The sequence below is a fragment of the Callospermophilus lateralis genome, chromosome 8, assembly GCF_048772815.1.
Source record: "Callospermophilus lateralis isolate mCalLat2 chromosome 8, mCalLat2.hap1, whole genome shotgun sequence".
Lineage (NCBI taxonomy): Eukaryota > Metazoa > Chordata > Mammalia > Rodentia > Sciuridae > Callospermophilus > Callospermophilus lateralis.
In genome coordinates, this window is record NC_135312.1 from 63,751,563 (window position 1) to 63,777,592 (window position 26,030).

At 32.5% G+C, this 26,030-nt stretch overlaps 1 protein-coding gene across 17 annotated transcripts in view; it reads right to left on the reverse strand.

Annotated features, from left to right (window-relative positions):
* Sec31a (SEC31 homolog A, COPII component) overlaps nucleotides 1–26,030 on the reverse strand; it is a 75,745-nt gene that overhangs the window by 28,513 nt on the left and 21,202 nt on the right. For 13 of the 17 annotated variants that reach the window (XM_076863903.1, XM_076863908.1, XM_076863902.1 and 10 more), the window contains 13 exons: nucleotides 24,502–24,700; nucleotides 22,461–22,556; nucleotides 20,837–20,977; nucleotides 19,089–19,231; nucleotides 14,697–14,796; nucleotides 11,885–12,046; nucleotides 11,547–11,699; nucleotides 8,165–8,398; nucleotides 7,057–7,131; nucleotides 5,495–5,533; nucleotides 4,919–4,996; nucleotides 1,673–1,748; nucleotides 1,052–1,230 (listed from right to left, as the gene is read on the reverse strand). In XM_076863903.1, the coding sequence (XP_076720018.1) occupies nucleotides 1,052–1,230; nucleotides 1,673–1,748; nucleotides 4,919–4,996; nucleotides 5,495–5,533; nucleotides 7,057–7,131; nucleotides 8,165–8,398; nucleotides 11,547–11,699; nucleotides 11,885–12,046; nucleotides 14,697–14,796; nucleotides 19,089–19,231; nucleotides 20,837–20,977; nucleotides 22,461–22,556; nucleotides 24,502–24,700 (1,675 nt within the window). The remainder of the gene's footprint in view (nucleotides 1–1,051; nucleotides 1,231–1,672; nucleotides 1,749–4,918; nucleotides 4,997–5,494; nucleotides 5,534–7,056; nucleotides 7,132–8,164; nucleotides 8,399–11,546; nucleotides 11,700–11,884; nucleotides 12,047–14,696; nucleotides 14,797–19,088; nucleotides 19,232–20,836; nucleotides 20,978–22,460; nucleotides 22,557–24,501; nucleotides 24,701–26,030) is intronic. The other 4 variants (XM_076863917.1, XM_076863914.1, XM_076863913.1 and 1 more) reach the window with 1 other exon arrangement.

Consider the following 26,030-nt stretch of genomic DNA (forward strand, 5'->3'; position numbering starts at 1 on the left):
GAAAACCAGGTACAAAGACCCAGGGAAAAATAAACATGAAGTGAGTAAGAAACTGGAAAGCAGGCAGTATGCTAAAAGATAACAGGGAGAGAATAACATGAGCTGAGGCTGGGAGACTGATAGCAAACAATGTTGGTGGGACTAAACACTGGTACAATTTTTACAGAAAAAATTTCCACAAAAATTATATTTTTTAAGATATTAAAAGAAATATCAAGGAGGAGTCTTAAAAATGTTTAGGCCATTTGTGCCAGAAATTCCTCTCCTAGTACTGTAGGTAATCAATCAGTTATTTGCATCAATTTTTAGGCATAACAAAGGTTTTTAACCACTGTATAAATAATGGTGGTTACCTGTATGAGGAAAACATTAGAATATGCCTAACATCCTTCCCATAAAGTAATATACAGTAATTAAATTTTTTTGTAAGAATCTTTAATGATGTGGGAAAATGCTTATAATGTTAGTGACAATATAAACAAAACCACACACACATAGCCAGGTGTAGTGGTGCATGCCTGTAATTCCAGCTACTCAGGAGGATCTTGAGTTTTAGGCCAGCTGGGCAATTTAGTGAGAACTTGTCTTGAAATTTAAAAAAAAAAAAAAAAAAATTATGAAAGTGTTGGGTGGTGTAGTTCAGTGGTAAAGCACTTGCCTAGTGTATGCAAGACCCTGGGTTTAATCCACAGCACTGAAAAAAGAAAAAAATCATACACATATATCTACCTATTTATATGGAAAGATACAGGGAAAGCTCTGCACTAATATACTGTTAGAAATAGGTGGTGCTAGAAATTTAACCTTTCAAGTTTTTTATATTAAACCTTATACACAATATGAAAATATGTTTAGTTTTTAAATTCTACACAGAAACAACAAAAACTGAAATAATCACACCAATGCCAAAAACTATCTCTGGGTCAAAAAATTATGGATGAGTTTCTAAAAATTCATTACTGTGTTCTGAATCTCAATTATCCACAATAATAGAGAATTACTTATAGAACCATAAATATGTTACTGTTTATTTATTTTGAAAATAACATACCCTGGTAATTTTACTTTGGGATTTTGCAAAGTATTTTCTCTGGGTTCGAGCCAAGAGTTCTTGTCCACCTGCTATGGCCAATATAATGGCATCAGCCATTCGGTTATCATGTAAACAAAGGTCAACAGCACTCTCAAAATTACCCGTCAGTAAAGCCTGAGTAATTAAACCATCAATATCTGCAACAAGGAAACAATACAACCATATTAAAGAGGGCTTGTTATCAAAAATAGCTATAATAAAAAAAGTACACACATCAATTTTTATACACAGACATGAACTGAGAACACAATGCTAATTTTTTAATAGTGGAGGATTAAATTTCAAACACAAACTGTTAGTATTTAAGTATTTAAGTATTTAAGGAAGAGATCTATAGAAATATATTAAGAAGCACATAAAATAACACTATTTACAGATTACCTAAGTGGACTGATAAAGATCATTTAGGTGTCAAAATGTACCATCCTTCTGAAAGCACCAACTACATATGGTAAATAGTAACCAAGTTTTTTCTCAACTCTCTACCATCTTTGACAAACATTTCTAACTTAAATTTCTGTGCCATTTGCTTTCAGTTTTTTTTTTTTTAATATTAAAATAAAACCAATAGGCACTTACCCCCACTGATGGAGATATTAAATGTTCCCCCAGAGGAGGGTAGAAATTCATATTCATGTTTTTCCTCTTTAATGTGCTAAAGAGATAGAAAAGGCATCATGTTAGCCAAAATGAACCCATGGAAGTTATTCCAGAAAAGTTCCCATGTTTAAATTTACACAAAAATCTATGACTTCCAGAAGTATCAATTACCATTATATAATTATAAGTAAAATTCAAAGTTATCAGAGATAATGTTCAATAAACTCAGTGTATACATTCATTATAGATACCTGAAAAACTACTGATACTGGATAATCTTTGTTAGATACCTCAACTATGAGTGCCTTGAAGTACACAAAACATATATATTTTAAACTATATTATCATATTTAGATTTAAAACAACCCCACTTCAACTTATCTAATAACTCCTACATGCCAGGTTTGATGAACTCTGCTTCAACCTACAGAGATGCTGGGATTATAGGTGTGTACCACACACAGGGATTGTTTTGAGTCTGCTGATTGCTTTGGTAGCGTTGAGAACATTTTAACAGTACTAACTGCTAAACTATGAACATGCATATCTTTTTCAATAGCTTTTATCAGTGTTTTATAGTTTTCAGTGCACAGGTCTTTCACCATCTTCATTAAATCTATTCTAAGTATTTTATTTGGGGGGTGCTGTTTTAAATGACACCATGTTCTTAATTTTTTTCCTTCAGATGGTTCATTGGTATATAGAAAGGCTATTGATTTTTGCTATATTGATCTTCTATCCTGCAAATTTACTGAATTCCTGTGTTCTAAGATTTTTTTGGTGGAGTCTTTAGGGTTTTCTATATGCATGACAATATAGTTTGTAGACAGGGAAAATTAAACTTGTTCTTTAAAAAAAAATTGAATCATGAAAAAAATCATTAGATGTCCTTAGTATGAAAGCAATATATGGGTCAGAGATGTAGAGATGTGGCTCAGTGATAGAGTACTTTCCTAGCATGCACAAGGCCTTGAGTCTGATTCTTGGTACTGTTAAAAAAAAAAAAAAAAAAAAAAGAAAAGCCAATCTAAAAGAGATATTTTTGTATTTGGGTATATTTTTATATACTCCAATTCAATTATGTGTGTAATGTTTTTTCAAAGTTAAACAGCAGGCTAGTCTGATAAAAATACATATAGTTCTTTTACAAAATTCTGAGACTATAGGTCGAACATCTCTAATTTAAAAATCTGAAATCCTAAATGGTCTCAAATCTGAACTTACTTATTTTGCAGTACTGGGTACTGAACCCAGGGTACTTTACCATGAGCTATATCCTCAGTCCCTTTACTTTTTTATGAAGGGTCTCACAAAGTAGTCTAGGTTGACCTCAAACTTGCGATCCTCCTTGCCTTCTAAGTAGCTAGGATTTCAGGTATGTGTTACCATGCATGCCTGGCTGAAATCCAAAAAGATTTTAGTTAGATTTTAGATTAGAAATGCTCAATTTTTAAGTCTATACAAATATTTTAAATCTTCCCTTTTTAAAGAAAAATGCAGTTCATCTATATGAGATAAAATATCTGCCTTCTATGCTTGTGTTACCTACACAACCGAATGAAAAAGCACCTAGTATTTAAAAATCAAAGGCATTTTGGAATTGGGTCATTTTAGTGCAGAGCACAGCACAGCCTCAACTAAAAAGTAAAAGAATAACTAACCCTCACTGGCTTTCACCAACTAAAGAGAAGTATTTTAGAATCTAAAAACTCAAAATAATTGAGAAGGTAAGCCAGTCACATTAAGGAATAAATCAGAGATATAGGTCTGATTATTTACAGAAAAAAAATTTAACAATATTTCCCATATTGCTTTCTAAACTCAACTAACCATTATTTTACACACTTCTAAAACATACATGGCCAAAAATGTACAATTTTTAATGTACTGACTACCTTTGATATATAAACTACTACATTTGACAAAAGAATATCCAGATAAAAGGGAAGAGCCAGGGGTGGTGGCGGTGCATGCCTGTAATCTCAGTTACTCAGGGGGATGAGGCAGGAGGATGGCAAGTTCTAAGTCAGCCTTAGCAATTTAGTAACACTCTGTCTCAAAAGAAAAAAAATAAATAAAAAGGGCTGGGGATGTAGCTCACTGGTAGAGCATTTGTCTAGCAAGTGCAAGGCAATTCTGAGTTCAGGAGGTAAAAAAAGATAAAAGGGCATATTTTACACCCTGGAAACAATGTTTTTCAGGTACTCAAAGTACGTACTGACAATTACTGATTTGTTATACATACTATTTTTACCTATTACTCATGAATATAATCTCAAATGGTCTTTTATTTGATAACACATAATCTAGATGTACAAAATAAAAGTACAACATTTATATATCTATAATTCTTTCTAGGTATTCCCAAAATTAGTTCAAAATTTTTAGTAAAATTTTGTTCATATCCTTTACTTCCTTAAATAAATGCTAGGAAGGCCACTTATAAGGAAAATGTTTTTAATAGTCATTTTGCAGTAGTTTAAATACATTGGGAAATTATTTTTATATGTAGTAAACAGTGATACAAAATATTCCACGGTCAGGATATCCCTATATCACAATGAGCAATGAAAAGTCAAAGATGAGATGAGAAACAAGAATTTGTTGGTTAGTTTTTTGAGATGAAATAAAATTTGAAACAAAGAAAATTATAGGATTAGTATATAGTGGTTAAGAAAACCTCCAGAAAAATCAAAAGGAAAAAAAAAATCAGTGATACAACTCTGTGTTCAAGGACTCTTTAATTAGTTATAGAAATGATCAAGCACAACTTAAAGACACATTTATAATAAATCATGACAGTTTAATGAAATATTCTTTACTTGGACTCTGACTTCAGGACCAATTCAGAAGCCTATGCCACCAGTAGTGGGCCCTAAATTGGAAGGTGCTAACAAAAACCCTTCAACTTCGCATATAATGCAAAGTGGATTTCTGAATAAAATCTCTTTTTCATTTTGGTATTCTGACAGTCATCTGACAAATTGTGTCAATCTCTCACATCAACAATGAATTTTAAACCTTCTAATCCAGAAGTCAGGTCAGAGACTGAGAATTTGGCATATTTTTATCAGTCTAGAGAAATAGATTTCTATCCTAAATATATCTGAAACAGTATACTCCAACTTATTTTCCAGCAAGTAGTCAAGAAAATATTCCATTTTTTTAATGTGAGATAACAATTATCACATGCTTGTCCAATATAATATAAAAAAGAATAAGTACCTCTCCCAAGACCTGCTCTTCAGTAGCAGGACTCTCCTCCCCATCACTCTGTGTTACTTGGTCAGAATCTTTAAGAGCCTTTGGTACACAAAACAATTACAGAGGAAGTTGAAGAATGTAGCATTAAAAGGTTATTAGTAATAACAAGGAAGACAAAAGACCCAAACAAAAACACCCAGAGCTAGTTTGATCATAAGAAGCAACATAGATTAAATTTATTCGAAAAACATTAGAGGAAAAGCAAAGAACTACCACTAACAATTACTGTTAACATCTTCCCGTTCTTTCCTACCAAACCTCATCTGGCACCAAAGATCTTTGCCTTAAGAATGAGTAGTTACTTTTTCTGTTTTTCCTCTTTAACAAAATTCAAATATGCCAAAAGCTAGAAATGCTCTACCAGGTAAACTTAAGCTATTTAAGATGAAAACTATGAATTTACTAAATATCATATCTGAATTGGCATTTCTTTTTATATCACAAAGCACAAAACATAAACTTCTTAATTACACATAGTTTTTTGTTATGACTTAACCAAAATTTTAGAAAGTAACTATTTTTAAAAGACCTTCTTACCACATTGGATCCATCCACTTTGTTCAAGGCCAAAGCAATCTGAAATAAAAATAACAACTCACCTACTAAATGGAATTCTATTTCAGGGTATCCAGCAAATATTTACCTCTCCATTCTCATTGACAAAAATCCATAATAGTCTTCACCAGGGATAGTATGTTTAAGAAGACTAACATCTGGGCTGAGGTTGGGACTCAGAGGTAGAGCACTTGCCTAGCATGTTTGAGGCACTGGGTTTGATACTCAGCACTTCATAAAATAAAATAAAAATACTGTGTCCACCTATAACTAAAAAATAAATATTAAAAAATCCTTTAAAAAAAAAAAAAAAGAAAGACAACTAACATCTATGCTGAGTGATTCTAGTTTCATTTGCTTAGAGTTCTATTGTTCAGATGTCATCCTATTCTGCTGTTCAAACACAAAACGAGCCTCAAAACAAGTATGTTTTCTTCTACTTTGTTTTAAATAATTATAATTGGTTTTTAAAAATATTTCTCCAGGTACTCATTATGGAAAGAATTGCTATTAGAAATATTTGACAATCAAATATGATTTTCTCTTTTTTTGCTATCAGGCATGTAATAAACTTTCATATTAATCTTTTGCGAATCTAGAAAAGTTACATCAAAAACAAATTTAGGTTAATAAACTTGAGTGCGGTGTCACATGCCTGTAATTCCAGAAGCTCAGGAGGCTGAGGCAGGAGGATCGTGAGTTCAAAGACAGCCTTAGCAACAGCAAGGTGCTAAGCAACTCAGTGAGACCCTGTCTCTATATAAAAACACAAAATAGGGATGGGGATGTGGCTCAGTATTTGAATGCCACTGAATTCGATCCCCAATACCTCCTCAAAAAAGAAAGTTTAGGTTAATAATAAAGCTAACCATAAAAACTCTAAAGGAGTGAGCAAAGACATACCCACATACCATAATGAGACTGTGATATGCTAGATTTGTCTGATGTTGAGGAAGCATTAATCTGCACCTAGAGTACATAGAATTACAGAGACACTGTAACATTGACACTGCTTTCAATGTTTCCACAATATATTTTTACCATTACTGATGTTGATGTCAACAGTGTGCAATAATAATTAAGTCACTTTTTGAGAACATTACAAATCTGCAACATGATTTCCTTATTTTAAAAGGGAATCTTTTTTAAGAATTTGAACTATTAAGCAAACAACCTGAACTTTTTATTTATTCAGATTCAATACAATAAACACTCTTGTTAAAAAATATTTACTATTTATTATTACACCAAATCAATACATAATTTGGTCATGTGCTAATGGCATTAACATAGCTAGGGTGGAAAATTGTGACAGCCTGAAATAGTACCATTTTTCTCACTTACATTGTATTGAACTTGGGAGATCTATAGTAGTGGCTAACTATTTTCTGGCAAGGCCACTGTTTACACACTGCATTAAAATCTCACATATTATTTCCAAAGTTTGATACTCACAGTGCCTTATCTATTAAGGCCCAATTGTTTCTGACAATGAACTTTTGAAGAAAGTTTAAGAATAGTCATTTAACTTTCCCCAAGTTTACCTTCTTTCCTAGATCATCTTTCCTATATCCAAGAAGCTCAAGGTATTTTCCACGAGAATCATCCTCAAAATTCACCTTTTAAGAAAAGACACATCTTTGTAACAAAAACCTACATTGTTAAATCCTAAATTTTATAAGAATTGATCAAATTCCAAATAAAATTATTTAAAAAACCTAAAATCTGTTATGTATAATCCTGAAGGCCCACTTATTAGAAAGGGATCCAAAGAACAGTTTATACTGCTAACAAATTATACTGGTTAAATATAGCTTATGTTTGATGTCTAATTTTAATGAATATAAATTAAACTCATGCCCAAGGGTCATATGAATGCATAATTCACACTATATGAAACATTCCATATCATAAAACTCTCAAAATTCATACTTAATTACAAAATATAAATTGTACAATTTTAGAATTAAACTTTGTTGTATTCAAGACTGCTTTTGCTTGGAAAATTCAGTGTTAAAAAACAGACATTCCAGTGGAGGGAAAAATGACCAACAAGGAAATTCTATTTGTTAGTCTATTGTCAAAAATGCAATTGAGGGCAAAGGTTTTTAACCTGAGCTCTAAACTCTTCTTTAATAGGAGGATGAGAGATACTTCTAGCCTCTGTCCTCTATGTGTCTTCTCTTTTCCCATTTTCCTTAACTAGATTTACTATAGATATTAAATATTTTATTCCCCTTATAGTAAGCTTTATAATCTATTTTTTAAAAATATTGTTTTACTGTCGTCTTTTTTCCTTAAATATCTCTACTATATTGCCTTTAAAAAGAAAACACTGTGTTAAGTTTGTCAAATTATTGAAGGAAGAACGTCTGACATAAGAATTTAGGTTGAGTGCTCTTTGTGAGGTTTCTCAAATTTCATCATGAATTCCAGCAACTACACTTTACCAATTGTTTCTTTAATAGGAAGACAAATTTAGAATATAAGAAAAGAAAAGGGAGGTACCGGGCAATTAAATTGACCAAATTACATTATATACATTTATGAATACCTCATAATGAATCCCACTATTTTGTATAATTATAAAAAGAATAGGAACAGTTAAATTTATAGATAATGAAATAAAATGGTTTTAAATATCAACTTTACCTTCAAAAAGGACCACACATTTTTCTCAAACTCGGTCTGAGAAGCATCAATTTTTTTCTGGCAGTAACTGATAAATCCTTGTGACTGCATGACCTGCTGTAGTTGATCTGATCGGTTAAGAAATTCCTTTTCTGTTACCACTTGACTAATGAACACATGTTGCTGCTGCTGCTGCTCAGCTCCCTGCTGAGACTGAACTTTGACATTCTCAAAAGTAACCAGTTTGCCTCCAAACTGTGGAAGAATGAGTGAAATCCATTTTAACCACAATGACATGGTCAAAACATATGTATACTATAAACTTGCTCGACTAAAGAAATGTGGCCTACACATACAGCAATTTGGATAAAATTAGCTAATATATTCTCCTATGCTCCATAATTTTACTGCAGACTTCAATTATTATTATTCATCTTCAGAACCCACCTCCTGAATGAAATGTACTATTTACTATACTTAATATCTCAGTCAATATATTACCTTAATATGGTAAGCAGTTATTATCTGATTAATATATTAATAAAAAATATATAGAAAAAAAGAAACAACCAAATTTGATTTTCACACTGAAAACTTCTGTACAAGGAAATATAGGCCCTTTTCCCCACCCACACAGTGCTGGTTCAAATAGGCACATTCTAGGAAAGCATAGGTTACAGTCTTTTTTTTTTTTTTGGTAGGGGGGTATATTGGGGATTGAACCCAGGGGCACTCAACTACTGAGTTACATCCCAGCCCTTTTTATTTTTTGAGACAAAGTCTCACTTTGTTGCCCAGGCTGGCCTCAAACTTGCAATTCTCTTACCTCAATCTCTCAAGCAGCTGAAAATAGGTATGTGTCAGTGCACCTGGCAGATTATATTCTTTATACAAATTTATCTTATTAAATGTTTGTTATATCCCTTCCAAAATGCATATGTTACAACTTATATCTCAATATAACAGTAGGAGAGGTGGAGCCCTTATGAATGGAATTAACAACCTCATAAAAAGACAGGAGGAAATTAGCTATCCTCTACTGCCTTCAGCCATGTGAAGATGTAACAATCATTCCCCAAGAGGATACAGAAACAAGTTGCCATCCTGGAAGCAGAGTGAGCCCTTACCAATTCTGAACCTACTGGTGTCTTGATCAGAATTCAAGCCTCCAAAACTGTGAGAAATAAATTTCTATTGTTTAAACATTATCTAGTTCATAGCATTTTGTTATAGCAGCAGGAATGAACAAAGAAGAAAATTATCTCAACATAATAGAGGCCAAATATGGAAAGTCCATAACAAATATTATACTCAGTGGTAAAAAATATATATAAAAGCTTCTCCTCTAAGACTAGGAACAAAGTAAGAATGCTACTTTCACCACTTTTCAAGATAGTACTAGAGTTCTAGCCAGAGTAGAGAAGTAAGAAAAAGAAATAAAAGGCATCACAATTAGAAAGAGGTAGCTGCGAATAGTGGTAAAACCCCATAATCTCAGTGACTTGGGAGGACTGCAAGTTTTGAGGACAGCCTGTGCAACTCAGTGAGACCCTGCCTCAAAATGAAAAGTGCTGAGGATGTAGTTCAGTGGTACAATACCCCTGGGCTCAATCCCTTTTTTTCCCAGGAGGAAAAAAAGAAGAAGGAAAATTAACTCTGTTCATAGATGACATCTTGTATAAAAAAACCTAAAGATACCATAAAATAATTAAAACCAATAAATGAATTTGGCAAAGTTGAAGGAACAAAGTCAACACACAAAAATTAGCTGTTTCTATATACTAATAATCAACAATGTGAAAAGGAAATTGAGAAAACCATCCCACTTATTATAGATTAAAAAAAAAGATTTAGAAATAAATGTAATGAAGAAGATAAGTTGTACACGGCAAGTACAAAACAGAAAAAAAAAAAAAAAAGGTAGAAACAAATGATATCCTGTGTTCATGGATTGGAAAACAATATTATTAAAATGTCCATACTATCCAAAGCCATCTACAGATTCAATGCAATCCCTGTCAAAATCACAATGAGGTTGTGCGCAGTGGTGTCCAACCTATAATCGAAGCTACTCAAGAGGCTGAGTCAGAGTATCATTTCAGCCGAGAAGTTCGAGCCCCAGCCTGGACAACAAAGTGACACGGTCTCAAAAATAAATGAATAAATAAAATCCCAATGGAACTTTTTTCAGGAAGAGAAAAAAAAAAATCTAAAATTCACATGGACTCTTAAAAGGATGCTGAATATCCAAAGCAATCTAAAGAAAAAACAAAGCTGGAAGCCTCACACTTCCTGAGTTCAAAACTTATTACAAAGCTACAGTAATCCACAGTGTGGTATTGGCACAAAGACAGACATGAAAACCAGTGAATCAGATGGAAAACACAAAAATAAATTCATGCATATATGGTCAAATGATCTTAGACAAGGGCACCAAGATCACACAATAGAGAAAGATACTCTCTTTAATAAATGTCTATTTTATGAAAACTGGACATTCACGTTCAAAAAAACAGAGTTGGACCCTTACTTTATATCATACACAAAAATCAACTCCAAAATGGATTAAAAGCCTAAATATGACACTAGGTACTATAAAATTTTACTAGAAGAAAACAAAGAAAAAACTTTGAGTCAATAGATTTGCAATGATTTTTGGATATGACACCAAAAAAATAGTCAACACAAGCAAAAACAGATAAATGGGACTTTCTTAGGAAACGGGAACCTCTGCTTTTTCATTTACTTGCACGCACATGCATGCACTCTATTTATTTATTTATTTATTTGGTACTGGGGATTGAGCCAGGGTGCTTTATCTCTGAGCTACATTCTCCAGCTCTTTTTATTTTTGAGACTGGATGTTACTAAGTTGCCCAGGCTGGCCTTGAATTTGCAGTCCTTCTGCCTTAGCCTCCTGCCTCCTGACTAGCTGGGATTACAGATGAGTCACCACACCTGGCTCACAATTTAAAAAAAAAAAAAAAAAGTAAAGTAGGTTCCCACTTTTTTTTTTTTTTTTTGGTGGTAGTGGGTGGGGAAGTACCAGGGATTGACCTCAAGGGCATCAGCCACATTCCCAGCCCTATTTCATATTTTATTTAGAGATAGGTTCTCACTGAGTTGTTTAGTGCCTTGATTTTGTTTAGTTGTTTAGTGCCTTGCTTTTGCTGAGGCTGGCTCTGAATTTACAATCCTCCTGCCTCAGCCTCCTGAGCCACTGGGACTATAGGTGTGTGTCACCGTGCCTAGCAGGTCCCCACTTTTTTCTAAAAAAATATTCTGAATGATGAACATTCCACAAATCCATCTCAAACCCAAGTTTTCCATCTGAATGATTCTATAACACTCCACTAGGAAAACTCCTTTGTTTCTATGAACCATAAAACCAAGATGCACCTACTGAGAAGGAAGCACCAACAGGTCTTCGGATCCATCTGGGTGGCTTCTTCAGAGGCAGTACTATACTATGTTGAGTTGTCTGCTGCGGAATTTGTAATGGAGGAAGTGGCTGTCCTGTGCCAAAAGGATCAAGATTGCCAAAAGATGATGAAAGCTTTAAAAAAAAAAAAAAAAAAAAAAGTATGAATCAGTAACTTACAAACTATGATGCATTTTTTTCAAGTCATACCCAAGAAAAAATTTTGATAATTATTCAATAAGTCAGCATTATTGACCAATCATCTTTGTCAAAATAATTATATGATTTGTTGTTGTTGTTGTTTTAACATTTCCTATTACCTTGTCAACTTGTTTCTGCCTTAAACCATCTGTGCTACCTCCCATGATAGAATAAACACTGATATGCCCATCAAAGGAAGCAGCTGATAAGACAGCAGGATTTCGAGGACACCACTGAATATCAAAGCACCACTGTGTGTTGGTGGGAAGTTCATATAACACCTAGGCCAAAAATGAATAAATACATACATAAATAAAAATAAACAACAAAAGTCAGAAAACTATATAGTCACTTTATAACCCCAATACCTGAATTAATGTGGTCAACATTACTGTGGTTAAACATTTTATTTTAGAAAGTATTTTTAGCCAGGCAAATTAATCATAACATTTCTTTAAAATACAAGAATGGTTCACTATGATGGTCTAGTAAGCTAAACTAGAATGCTACTTAACATTTAAGAAAGATTTAACAAGCACTCCCCCTCTACCTTTCTTTTGGGTACTAGGGATTTGAACCCAGGGGTGCTCTACTTCTGAGCTATACCTCCAGCCCTTATTATTATTTTGAGACAGGATCTTGCTAAATTGCTGAGGCTGGCCTCAAACTCATGATTCTCTTGTCTTATCCTCTCAAAGCACTGGGTACACTGGTGTGTACCATGGTGTCTGGCTAAACAAGTACATCTTTAAAAATAGAAGGTTTTTTCCTAATTTCGAGATGGTAGTGGTAGATATGTTTTAAAAATCAGAACACTTTATCATTGGTGTCTTGTCCAACTCTTCTTGCCTGGCAAAATTCAAACAATCATATTTAGGTTATTTGAAGACCAAATTTTAAAATCAATCTTGAGAGGGAAGAATTCACTGAGAAATCTGGGTTTTAGCCAAAAGAGAAAACATAAACATTCTACTCCTAATGCTAAAGAATCCTGCTAAATTTTAGCATTAACAACTTTCTTTAGAAGGAAAACAACAAGGAAAAACTACCAAAAATGGCTGCTGCAAAATCTTGAAAACATTATATAATTGTTGCTAATTCAAAGTAAGTGTGATAGTGACTGCTATTTATACATGCATAGGTTTTAGGCTTTAAGAAATAAGTAAAATGACCTTAACTTAGACTTCATGTGATATTTTAAATGTTAATAAGAAGACAAAAGTAAGTGAAAAAATATTCAGGTTGCTCATGTCTTTGACATGTATAGTGATTAATAAGACACGCAGTCTCATGGAACTTAAATCATTTGTCTATTACTACTTTGCAGTTAAATATGAATTTCAATTTTTAGTTTCAACATGCACTAAAAGTATATTCCTTTAAATCCAAACACATATAACTAATCACATGCAAACATCCATTTTAAAAAATTTATGTATTTTTTTTTTTTTAGTTTTAAGTGAAAACAGTATCTTTATTTTTTCTTATTTTTATGTGGTGCTAAGGATGGAACCCAGTGCTTCATGCATGTTAGGTGAGCACTCTACCACTGAGCCACAACCCCAGCCCCAAACATCCATTTTAATAAATTCATATACCCTATAAGAATAATGACAAAACAGTAAGTTTCATGTACTTTGAAATTACTTAGAAAGGCAAAGTGTAAGAAGAAAGATATTTATTTGGCCTACAAGCCATAGGAAGTAAAATTTATTATTGTTTTAATCTTCTTGTTTTCCCTAACTTGAATGCTTATTTATTCTTAGATATCACAATTTAAACACTTGAAACCAGAAATGCTTGTTTTATTTTAATAATACAGATTGAAACCTGTAAAAGAAATTGTGTTCTTTTTTTTTTTTTTTTTTTTTTTAATTATTATTGCAGTCCTGGGGGCTAACTCCAGAAACTTGTATGTGCTAGACAAGCACTCTACCACTAGGCTATAGTATTCCATCGGAGTAACTGTAAAAGCACTTTCAATAATCTATCTGAATATAGAAAAAAATAAAAGCCTAAAAACTATAATTAGAATTTATGGTCCAAAAGAAAAAGGTAGGGAGCTGGGTGCAGTGCACAGACCTGTAATCCCAGAGCTGGGGAGGCTAAGGCAGGAGGATTGCAAGTTCGAAGCCAGCCTCAGCAACTTAGTGAGGCACTAAGGAACTCAATGAGACCCTTCTCTAAATAAAATACAAACAAAAAATGAGCTGGAGATGTGGCTCAGTGGTTAAGTGTCTCTGAGTTCAATTCCTAGTATCAAAAAAAAAAAAGGTAGGGAAACCAAACAACTATTAATAAAACTGTATGGTATTTATGTAAAATTTCCTACAAATTTCCATGGGTAGGACATACAACAAATATTATATAACAAAGTATTATACTCTTGATTTATCATTCAGAAGACAGATTAAAAAACTACTGATTTCCAAAAGTCAAGATGATTTTCAAGAACGGAAAAGCAGAAAAAAAAACCCAAACCTTGAACAATTCTACAATGAAGATAATGATTTACAAGAATCACATGTGAGATAAATCAAACTAAGTATTACTTTTGGGCAGGGTGGAGGGTGGGGATGGGCAGGGGGCAGTGTAGGGACTGAATGCAGAGCCTCATGCACACTAGGCCAATGCTCTACCAGGGAGCCACACCCTCAGCCCACAAACTATTTATGAATCTAGGTAATAAATAAATTTTATTGGAAATCATTTCTAGCTGCAACAAACTATTTCAATGACTAATTTTTCTGGTTGAAAGAGCTTAGATCATATTCCTGATAAAATCTCCACTAGATTAATCTTTTGCAACCACCTCTATCTACTTTCATATGTCTTTAATTATCAGAATGCACTAAAGAATCCATATAAAATTTTAATCTATAAAACAGTATTCCAAGGGCTACAAAGTTAAGAAGCATCTCCTCCCCATACCTCTCCTGTGTTTGGGTTAGAGCACAGAATCTTAGCATCTTTTCCACAGCTCAGTAACAATTCAGGATCTGCCATGCTCCAAGCAATTGCCAAAATCCCCCTAAGAAAAAAACACAAAGGAGAAAAAAAACACAAGATGAGGAAATGTTCAATTTTGAGAAAATCAAATTATTTTGTCTAGACTTCAGAGACTCACACACTGCTAACAGAATTGTAATTTAGTGTAATCTTTCTAGAAGGCAAGTTAGTAATGTTTATGTTCTTTGATCATTACAAAGGCAAAGGGTATTCGATATAGTGTCCCTGTATAGTAGCAAAACATAAAAACATATACTCAACAACATGGACTAAGTAATAAAAATTACAGGCTATCTTTTGAAAATGCAGAAAAAAATTGTGTTGTAGAGGAGCTGCAGGTATAGCTCAGTGGTAGACACTTGCCTCCCAAGAATAAGGCCCTGGGTTTGATCTCCAGCACCTCAGGGGAAAGAAAAAAAAAAAGGCTAGAGAAATCTATTCCTTACCATTACACTATTTCTACTATATAGGGATTTTATATATATATTACTAGACATGCATAATAAAATGACCTCAAACTTGCAGTCTTCCTGTTTTAGCCACCCTACCAGCTGGGATTATAGGCATGAGTCACTGTGTCCAGTAAAAGGTTGCTTAACAACAAAACAACAAAAAAAAAAACATTTGAAAATATTTCTCATCACGGGACTAGGGTTGTGGCTCAGTGGTAGAGCACTTGCTTGCACATGTGAGGTACTGGGTTAAATCCTAAGCACCACATATAAATAAACAAAGGTACTGTGTCCATATATAATAAAAAAATACTTTTTGAAAAAAAAAAAGAAAATATTTCTCATGAAGAAAGAAGTATTATAGACCTAAATTCCAGAGATATACTTTATAGCTCTTTGTGCCACAATAATTTTTGGAAGTTTTTATATCCAGCATATAATAAAAGTTTTATTTTTGGTATAAGTTCTGAAAATTCAGATTAGCATGAAGAAAATAAAAATTCCCTGTATTCCACTATCCAGAGAAAACCACAATTAATACTTAGTCTTTTCTATATTCATATCTATATGTTTAAAGATTCTATAAGAAATTAGAATGAAGTCTGACTATTCCTCAGCCAGGCATAGTGATGCATGCCTTTTATCTCAGCAACTCTGGAAACCCAGGCAAGAGGATCACAAGTTCAAGGCTAGCCTCAGCAACTTAGTGAAATCCTCAGCAACTTACCAAGATCCTATTTCAAAATAAAAAGTTTAAAAGAGACGGGGATATAGCTTAGTGGTAAAGCACTCTACGGTTAAATTTCCAGTATAAAAAACAAAAGAAAAAAAAGTTTTAAGTATTTTTTAAAATAAAAGCACACAAAATTGGGGGTCTGAGGATGCAGCTCAATGGTAAAATGCTTGGCTACCATGCATGAGGCCCCCAGATCAATCAATCACTAGCACCAACACCAAAAAAAAAAAAAAAAAAAAAAAAAAAAAAAAGAACAAAAACAAAATTAGCATTGCTCCATTCTCCTGAAAGCATTATAACAATTTTTTTTAACCTTTTAAATTAACTAAAATAAAGATAAGCCTTGTTATCAACATATATATTTAGTGGGTTTCTCTTTCCCCAAAAGTTTTTTTTTTTTTTTTTTTTTTCTGATATTAGGAATTGAACCCAGAGGGGCTTTGCCACTGAGCCACATTACCAGCCTTTTTAATTTTTTTATTTTGAGACAGGATCCCACCAAGTTGTTCAGGGCTTCATTTAGTTGCTGAGGCTGGCCTTGAACTTGCGATTCTCCTGCCTCAGCCTCCTGAGTTGCTGGGATTGTACGTGTATCCCACCAAGCCTGGAAAAAGTTTTTTGTTGTTTTTTTTTTAATATTTATTTTTTAGTTGTAGTTGAAAGATTACACTAAATTACAATTCTGTTAGCAGTGTGTGAGTCTCTGAAGTTTTATTTAAAACTAAATAAAATAAAGTTTTTTAATAAACTAAAAAAAACTTTATTTTATTTAGTTTTATGTCGTGCTGAGGATCAAACGCAGCACCTTGCACATGCTAGGCGAATGCTCTACTACTGAGCCACAACCCCAGCCCAGGAAAATGTTGTTTTTAATATGATATTCTTACAATATAAGACCTTTCATAATCAATAAAATATGGAACTTGAAAGGGAACCAATGTGTCTAAAGAATACTTTCTATTTGCAACATTTTTTAAAAGTTCAAACCTTTGTAAAAGTTATATGACAGTGCGAAACTTTTATACCTGGATTCACTGATTGAGCCACATTTACTTTGTCTTTCCCTCCCTCTTTACATATATGTAGATACAGATTTGACTATTTGAAAGTTTATTGCAAATATCATGACATGTCACTTCTATACTTATTTGTTGGAATAAGAATATTCTTCTACATACATAACTACAATTCAATTATATACTCAAAATATTTATTATTTATATGCAATATTACCACATTTTCCCAATCACATCAATAATATACTTTATAATTCTTTCCCCCTTTCAGAATCCACTCAATAATTTTAAGACCTGTCCTGGATCCAATCCTCAGCACCACAAAAAAGAACAAAGAATTTTTAAAACACTTAAGAATGCCTTTGACTATAGAAGAAAAGATAAAGATGGAAGAAAAGATAAAGATGGAAGAAAAGATAAAGATCCAATAATCCTGGAGCTGGGGTTGTGGTTCAGCAGTAGAGCACTCGCCTAGCATGTGCAAGGCGTGTGATCCTCAGCACCACATAAAAATAAATAGATAAAATAAAGTTATAAAAAAAAATTTAAAAAGACCCAATAATCCTAATCTGGGGCTGGAGCTGTAGCTCTGTAGTAGAGGACTTGCCTAGCATGTGTAGGGCACTGGTTTGATCCTTAGCACCACATAAAAATAAATAAACAAAATAAAGGTATTGTGTCCATGTATAAACTAAAAATAATAATAATAATCCTAATCTTTCATTTATTAGAGGAAGGAAACTGAGTACTAGAGATGCTGATTTGGTCCTAGCACCCACCATGGTGTTTTGCTAAATTATGGCCACTCCTTGTTTTGGTGGTAGTATGTAATGTTAAGAGAATGGACTTCAGACTATTGGTTGGGAGCAAGCACCTGAGAGGTTAAGTGATCTTAGGCAAGTTTAAAACTTGTTGATTTTTGATTTCTGATTAGAAAATGTGACTAATAATAATATGTCCACCACAGGATATTATTATGAGGATTAATTACAATAACATGTAAAGTGCTTTGTATATTGTATACTTAGGTATTATGTGTCAGGTGCCCTCCCATCATAATATGAAGGCAGAAAATTTTATTTGCTTTGTAGAATGAATGAATTCAACCTTAAATAACACAAGAAAAATATTAAAACTTCTCAGAATAATCCTTTTTTTTTTTTTTTTTACTTAAAATCTAAGTATAACATTCAAATAGATTGACACAATCAAAATTGAAAGCAGAGGGCTGAGGATGTGGCTCAATGGAAGAGTGCCTGCCTGGCATACATGAGGCACTGGGTTTGATTCCCAATAATTCAATTAAAAAAAAATAAATAAAATAAAATAAAAAAGGAGAAGCCTTGTAATTTCTCAAAATGTTTACTTTTAAATTAAAACTTAGAAATATAACTTCTAAATTGTTGCTTGACATGAAATTTCACAGAAGACTCATCTTCAAAAGTATTATGACCTATATAAAGATCAAATTGTAAGGCTGGGATTGTAGCTCAATGGTACAGCACTTGCCTCACATATATATAATTTTATTTATATATATTTAATATAATAACCCAGTGAGGCACTGGTTTCAATTCTCAGCACCTCATATAAATAAATAAATAAATAATAAAGGTCCAACAACTACTAAAAAAAAAAAAGATCAAATTGTATAATAAATTTCAAGGGTTGTCCCAAAGTACTGTGGCATACTAGAATTTTGATCTATTAATTATTGTTTGAAATACCTAGTAAAAAATTTGTTAACAAAGAATTCATGCTATTATGGTATGTATTTGGCTACTATATACATTTGTAGAGAAAATCAGATGACAATTGCTTAAAATAAAAATAAACCATTTGTACTATCTATTATGAGAAAGAGATAAAGTAGATTCCCTAATTTAAAAAATAAAACAAAATTATCCAGGTGGTACACTGGTATGTGTTCCACTATAATCCTAGCTCCTCAGGAGGCTGAGGTGGGAGCTTGAGGAGGAAATAGCCAAATTTTAGGCCAACATAGCAATACTCCATTTAAAAAATAATAATAATAATCAAATAATTTGAAGCAGTAACCAAGTATTTAGAACATGAAGAAATCAAGTTCCTTGAAATAGTAGCATGATACCTGGCATGGTTTTCCAGGACACGGAGTGGAGTAGAGGCAAATCGAAGATCCCACATCTGAATCACCGGCAATCTGTCATCCTCAGAAGCAAGGACCATCTGAGTAGCAACATCAGGATGCCATGCCAATCCAGAGCAATGCATCTGTGAATAGTTAAGACTCAGATTTTATCAATCACATTACTTTATAATAAGCCAAAATGAAACTCGAAGAATATTCCTTTATTGAAACAAACAGCAAAAACATCAGCTCAGGCATAGTTTACTTCTTTTTGAAAACCCCAATTTAAAGCTATTAAATTTTATCAAACTGGCTTAAACATATAAAGACTCAATGTTTTCACCTCATCTAGCTATTTGAAATATACAAAACAATTTTGGTTCAGGATAATTCGATATCTAAAATGAGGTGTTTTTTTTTTTTTTTTAAATATCGTCTTTATTTTATTTATTTATTTTTATATGGTGCTGAGAATAGAACTCAGGGCGTCACACGTTCTAGGCGAGTGCTCTACTGCTGAGCCACAACCCCAGCCCACTAAAATGAGTTTTTTTTTTTTTTTTTTTTTTTTTTAATGAACAACAGAAATTTATTTCTCACAATTACAAAGGCTGGAAAGTCCAAGATCAAGGGGATGGCAGATTTGTTGTCTATCAAGGCTAAAATGAGTTTTATTGCAACTATTTTAACTAGAGAAAAGACTTTATATAAATTAAAACACTTTCACAAAATGAAAATAAGACTTTTTTTTTAGTAGATAAGACTTTAATTAAAAAAATCTATAACATCATTCCTTTAGCAGAAAAATGAAGGAAAAATTTCTTAAGCAACAACCATCATCTAAATTTCATGAGATAAATTAACGCTGTTACTGAGAATTACCCAAAGTTTAGATTCTATAAAACAATTTCTAAGATGAATAAAATGCTTACTGTATGCTTTATTCCATTGATAACTTTTCTTTTACAAGTCCAGATCCATTTGAAATAATAATTCTGAAGGAATATTCTCCTAAACATTTTTTTGTTGTTCTTCTAAAATTATATATGCATTCTGACTTATGCAAACTTGAAAATGTTGAACAAAACAAACAAAAATAATCTCTCAATTATCTAAATTATTTTATAGAACCTGATAACAAAAAAAAATTTAAAGAATTTGTAAGGTTAAGAATTTAATGTATTATATAGCAGTGTCTACTGAGCCAGTGGGACAAAGATCTTGGCTTACTATGGCAGTACCTAATCAGAGGAAGAGACAAAATCAGGAGTTTGGAAATTACAAATTCACACTCTTAAAATTTCTAGAAGGAAAAATTTGTACAGTCCTATGAAAAGCTAATGAAAAGTTGCTACAACACTTTGGAACAGCTACACAAAGAGTATATTACGGAATAAATCCTTAGATTATCAAACTCCCTCTCTACCATTAATAATACCCAACATGATTTATTAGAAATTTTATTATATTCCAATATGATTGAATAATAAAAATATAGGATTTTTTTTTTTTAAATATTTATTGTCTAGTTTTCGGTGGACACAACATCTTTGTTTGTATGTGGTGCTGAGGATCGAACCCCGGGCCGCACGTATGCCAGGCAAGCGCGTTACTGCTTGAGCCACATCCCCAGCCAAAAAAAAAATATAGGATTTGACTTAACAAAAATTTGTCAACTCTAACAAAGAGTATAAGAATACCTATAGCACAAATAACTTATTTTCATCACAAATTAATCATACACTTACCCTGTTGCTATGATCACTGACTTTGATGATTGGTTCATTTTTTCTAAGATCCCATACAGTGGCCCGGCCACTGGGACTGGCTGATGCTAAAATATGCTGAACTTGTCTGTTCCATGAAATGCAGCTGATATCTTCTGGGGGCTATAAAAAATAAGCTATTTTTAAAAACCATTTCCCTATTATAGTAAAGTTTAATTATATGACCCTTGATTTTAAAAAACTGATTATTTAAAAATCTGATCCATCAAATGGAAATGCATAACTCATTTGAATCAAATGTATGGAAGATGAAAAAATAAATAAATAAATTAAAAAAAAATAAAATAAAATACTATTTGGATTTAAAAAAAAAATGACAATTCAAGAAGATATATTTTACTATGTATTGATTATATTATGTCCTGTTTGATATTATAAAATCAAAACAATTGATTTTTAAGTGATGCAATCATAGTAATAATAATCTTTGAAGTATAAATATCCTACATTAAATATGAACAAAATATAAAAATTAATATTTCATTATATGCCGTGATATTTAACATGAAATGGTGTGTTAAAGCAATGACAAACATAAAAATTAGCAAAGGACTCTGAACTGCTGTTATCTAATTATTATTGACAGAAATATTATATTTTACATGTAGAAGAAATTTTAAATTCATATGTACTTCGTAATTTATAAATATTAAAAATTTTAGATTTAAAAAAAAAAATCTGATCCATCTAGTCTACAAAGTTATTTTATATTTACACAATCTCATCATATACAATGTTTATAGTTTATAGTGCTTGTTTAACAGTGTTTCATTCAACAAGTATTTATTGAGTTCTTTATTTGTAAATGCTACAAGGTAGATAAGACTACAGAATAGACGCTGTTGAATAAAGCCAACAATTAGGCAGAGAAAAAATTATCACCTGGACCATAAGAAAAATACCTTTACAAATGGTAGAATATATGCTATCATTATGCTAAAATGTTAGGGCCATTTACAATGGCCACTCAAAATTGGTGTCCAGAAAACAAGAAGAAACAAGGTAAAGTAGGGGAAGACTGCTCTTATCCAACTAACTTGATGATGTTTGGATGATTTTTTTTTTTTTTAATTGTACTGAGGACTGAATCCAGGGCACTATACCACCGAACCATCTCATATCCCTAGCCTTTTTTTATTTTGAAACTGTCTGCTAAGTTGCCAGGGCTATCCTGGAACTTGCAATCTTCTTGCCCCCGCTTTCCAAATCACTCAGATTACAGGCGTGAACCAGCATACCTGGTGAAAAAGTCTATTTTTAAGTAAGGTTGGCTGCTCTTAGAGTAGAAAAAAATAATAGAATAAAAATAAAACCATACCTAAGAAAATTATCAAGGATTTTTGTCCATTTTGTTTGCTATTCTATGCCTACTACAATGAAATGTGTCTAGCAAGTGGTAGGCACTGAATAAATATTTACTGTTAAAGGACTCACTGATACTTTGAAGAAACATTTATTAATACTTTACTGAAGCAAAATCAAAGACATTTTAACAATGATTTGTATGGAAAAAACCTTAAAACAAATAAGTTCAGAAGAACTACTTTGATTTCTTTCATCATATTGATCAAAATCAACAAAATACCTGTGTTTTGGCTCCTGGTGTCATTGGAGTTGCAAAGTTATTTAGATCCCAAATGTAGATTTCAGATTCATTAGCACCAGAAGCTACCAGATTAGTCTGTAACCAAGGAATAATTTATAACCAAATGGCATTTGTGAATTAAGAGAATTCAGAATAACTCAGTTCAGAGCTAGAAAGATGTCAGTTTCAGCATAATTTTCCTATTTAACTAAAAAAGCAAAACACATATGCATGATTCCTAAATAATTATGTACAATTCTTCACTAAAAGATCTTTAAAAAACATTTTATAAAACTACTTATAAATATGTCCACTGAAAATAAAACTAATTCTTAATACAAGGCATTACAAAAAAGAACAATTACACGGATAAACAATTAATTTTGTAACCATGTAGGGATTATTGTATGTGGCTTTACATCTTTGAAAGGAATTCTAATTGTGGGACACACACACACACAAAAAACGGTCACCAATTATTGCTTTCAGAAATAGCTAAATCCTTAAAACTATGACATCTTTTTCAGGATACCTCAAAGTCAGCTTTCACAGCTGGACCAGTATAGTAGTAAAATCTATTGCTTAACTCTTCACATTTTTCTAGCTCTTGTAAACTAAATTTGTTCCGGGTGGCAGTATTTCTAGGTTATTTCTGCTGCATACCTTTTAGGTCTAAAAGACCCTAAAACTGTAATATAAAGTATAAGAAGATAACAAGCTTCCTATATTTACCTTCATCCACTATTATTCACTCATAAATTCTTATATGAGCAAATGCCATATAACTATAAAAAAAAAGACTTTTTCTTCTGTAGCTACTTCTTCTTCTACAGCTACCTATAGAAAAGCTACCTTTTATCAAAAATCAGATGATGTTTATTAAATTTTTTTAAAAAATTAACTAGCCACTGATGTTTAATACAATTGAAAAAGGAATTAATAGCTAATCTATAAAGAGTAGATGATACCACACACAAACTATAGAAATGAAAAAGTTTTGAGTTTTCTGTATTTCTATACCCTAAGTATTCATAATATGAGAAGAGATGAACTATTTGTTTAAAAATTTTTTCTGGTTATTATAATCTAGTATTCTATTAATTCAAGATCTTTATTAACCTATGCATTTATATAATTACTATTCAGTAATGTTTGTGAAGGCAACAGTAGAATTTTAAATGCCTATTTGTTAAATTTGTATTATTTGGATAATTTCTAATTATTTCATAAGGCAGTAATCTTTTTGTCACAAACACAAAATTTCTTAGTTAATAAAATGGTGACTTAACCAGACAATGTAGTATCAGCCTAATGGTGACCTAGCATAAACTTTCAAAAGGCAGAATTTTCAACTCTGGGGCTCCTAATGTTTAAAACTGTCCAGAGATAGCATGACACCTTTAGACTTCCAGAATTAACCTGTTAGTCTGATCCCCTCTTGGAATTAGTGACATATACCCTGATCTCAACTCTGATCCCACCATTCTTTTTTTTTTATTATTAAAAAAAATTTTTTTTTTAGTTATAGTTGGACACAATATCTTTATTTTATTTATGTGTTTTTATGTGGTGCTGAGGATTAAACCCAGGGCCTCGCACATGCTGGGCGAGCACTCTACCACTGAGCCACAATCCCAGCCCCCACCATTCTTAAAACAAATACAATCACTCATCAACCATATATGCACATACTATTTTGTTTTGTTTTTAAAGATACTACTTTTTTAAACCAATCAGGGCCTCACACATGTTAGGAAAGTATTCTACCACTGAGCTACATTACAACTGAGCTACATACCCATTCCCTTTTTATTTTTTGAGACAGGGTCTTTATAAGTTGCTGAGGCTGTCCTAGAGCTTGCAATTCTCCTGCTTCAGGCTTCAGAGTAGCTAGTATCATAGGTGTGCATCACCATCCTCTCAGCCAGGCACACATTTTTGGGTTTTTAACTCCAAGGCTGAGGCAGAGTAGACTCATAAACTTATGCAAAATGAACAACACATTTTAAGAATTATGAATGAATGTCAAACAAAGTCAAACCTGAAAAATGTTCACATCCAATGCTCTCACTGGACCAGTATGTTTATTATTCTGGGCAATCACAACTTCCTTGTCTCCAGCTATAATTTTAGAAGGATCATAAAGAATAATATTTCCATTTTCACCACCTGCAATCAGAACTCCAGAGACATCTCCTTTGGAATCCATCTTATGAGGCCCCCAAATCAATTTGTGGTACCTTTAAAAGAAATTAAGTAAAAAATAACTCATTCTTGAAGTCAAATAAATGTAGAAAAGAATTAAAAATTACACATTTAATTTTTTTACCTTTAATAAATACTAGAAAAACATTGTTTTTCTTACATGTCTGGTCATTGTGTATAACTCTGGTAAAATAGAATTTTATTTTGTATTTATAGTCATACCTACATATTCCCTAAGAAGTAAAAACTCTTACAGGGGCAATATAGTAGAGCAAAGTTTACTTGAATTCTGTGTCAAATGATATGAGCTTTAGCCACAAGCAGTGGTGCATCTCTGTAATCCCAGCTATTTGAGAGGCTGAGGCAAGCAATTTAGAGCCTGATTTGTGAGACTCTGTCTCAAAATAAAAAATAAAAAAGGGCTGGGGATGTGTCTCTGTGGTTAAGCCCCTCTGGGTTCAATCTCTGATACAAAACAAAACAAAATCTCTCTATATTTATATATGCTTTAAAATGATCTTACTATTTAGAAACTGCAAGATTCTGGACAAGTTACTTAATTGTCCTATGTTGCCTTTAATTCACCTATAAAATAAAGCTAACCAACCACATTTGTGTAAAAATATTACACTCTACTTGACAACAGAACTGGTCACTAACATGTAGGCTGTTAAATAGTGAAGGTGTTAGCTAGGTATGATGGTGCATACCTATAATCCTAGCAACTTGGAGGCTGAGGCAGGAAGATTTCAAGTTTGAGGCCAGCCTCATCAACTTAGTGAGACCCTGTCAAATAAATAGGGTTGTGGGTTTGCATCAGAGGTAAAGTACTCCTGGGTTTGATTCCCAGTACTACAAAACCCAGAACAATAAAGGTGTTAAGCAAGTTGCCTGAAATTTTCTAAGACAAATAATATATTAACAGTAGAAAGATGACAAAGAGTTCTATGGTAGCAAGAAAAAAACCTGCTAGATAAAAGAGATATCCGGGGTTCCCAATCATAGTGTGAAGGCTGTGCAGAGTATGAGGTGTCCCATTAAATTCCATGATTTGAATGATATTCTCTTAACTAAGGTACAGTATCTTCAAAACCTGCTAAAATACTGAGACAATTAAGTTCATTTAATCATTCAATTTAAAGCATCTTTCTTTGGCATTATATTAGAGCATAAATACTTGAAAGGGTGATTCAAATACTTAGTACATCAGAAATTATGTCAACAAAATACTTTGTGAGGCATATTTCTAAATAGATAGTAGATCTAAATAGATAGTAGAAAGAAGAAAATAAAAATAACCTGCCATTCAGCCAAGCTTGGTGGTACACACCTATAATCCCAGCAACTCGGGACGCTGAGGCAGGA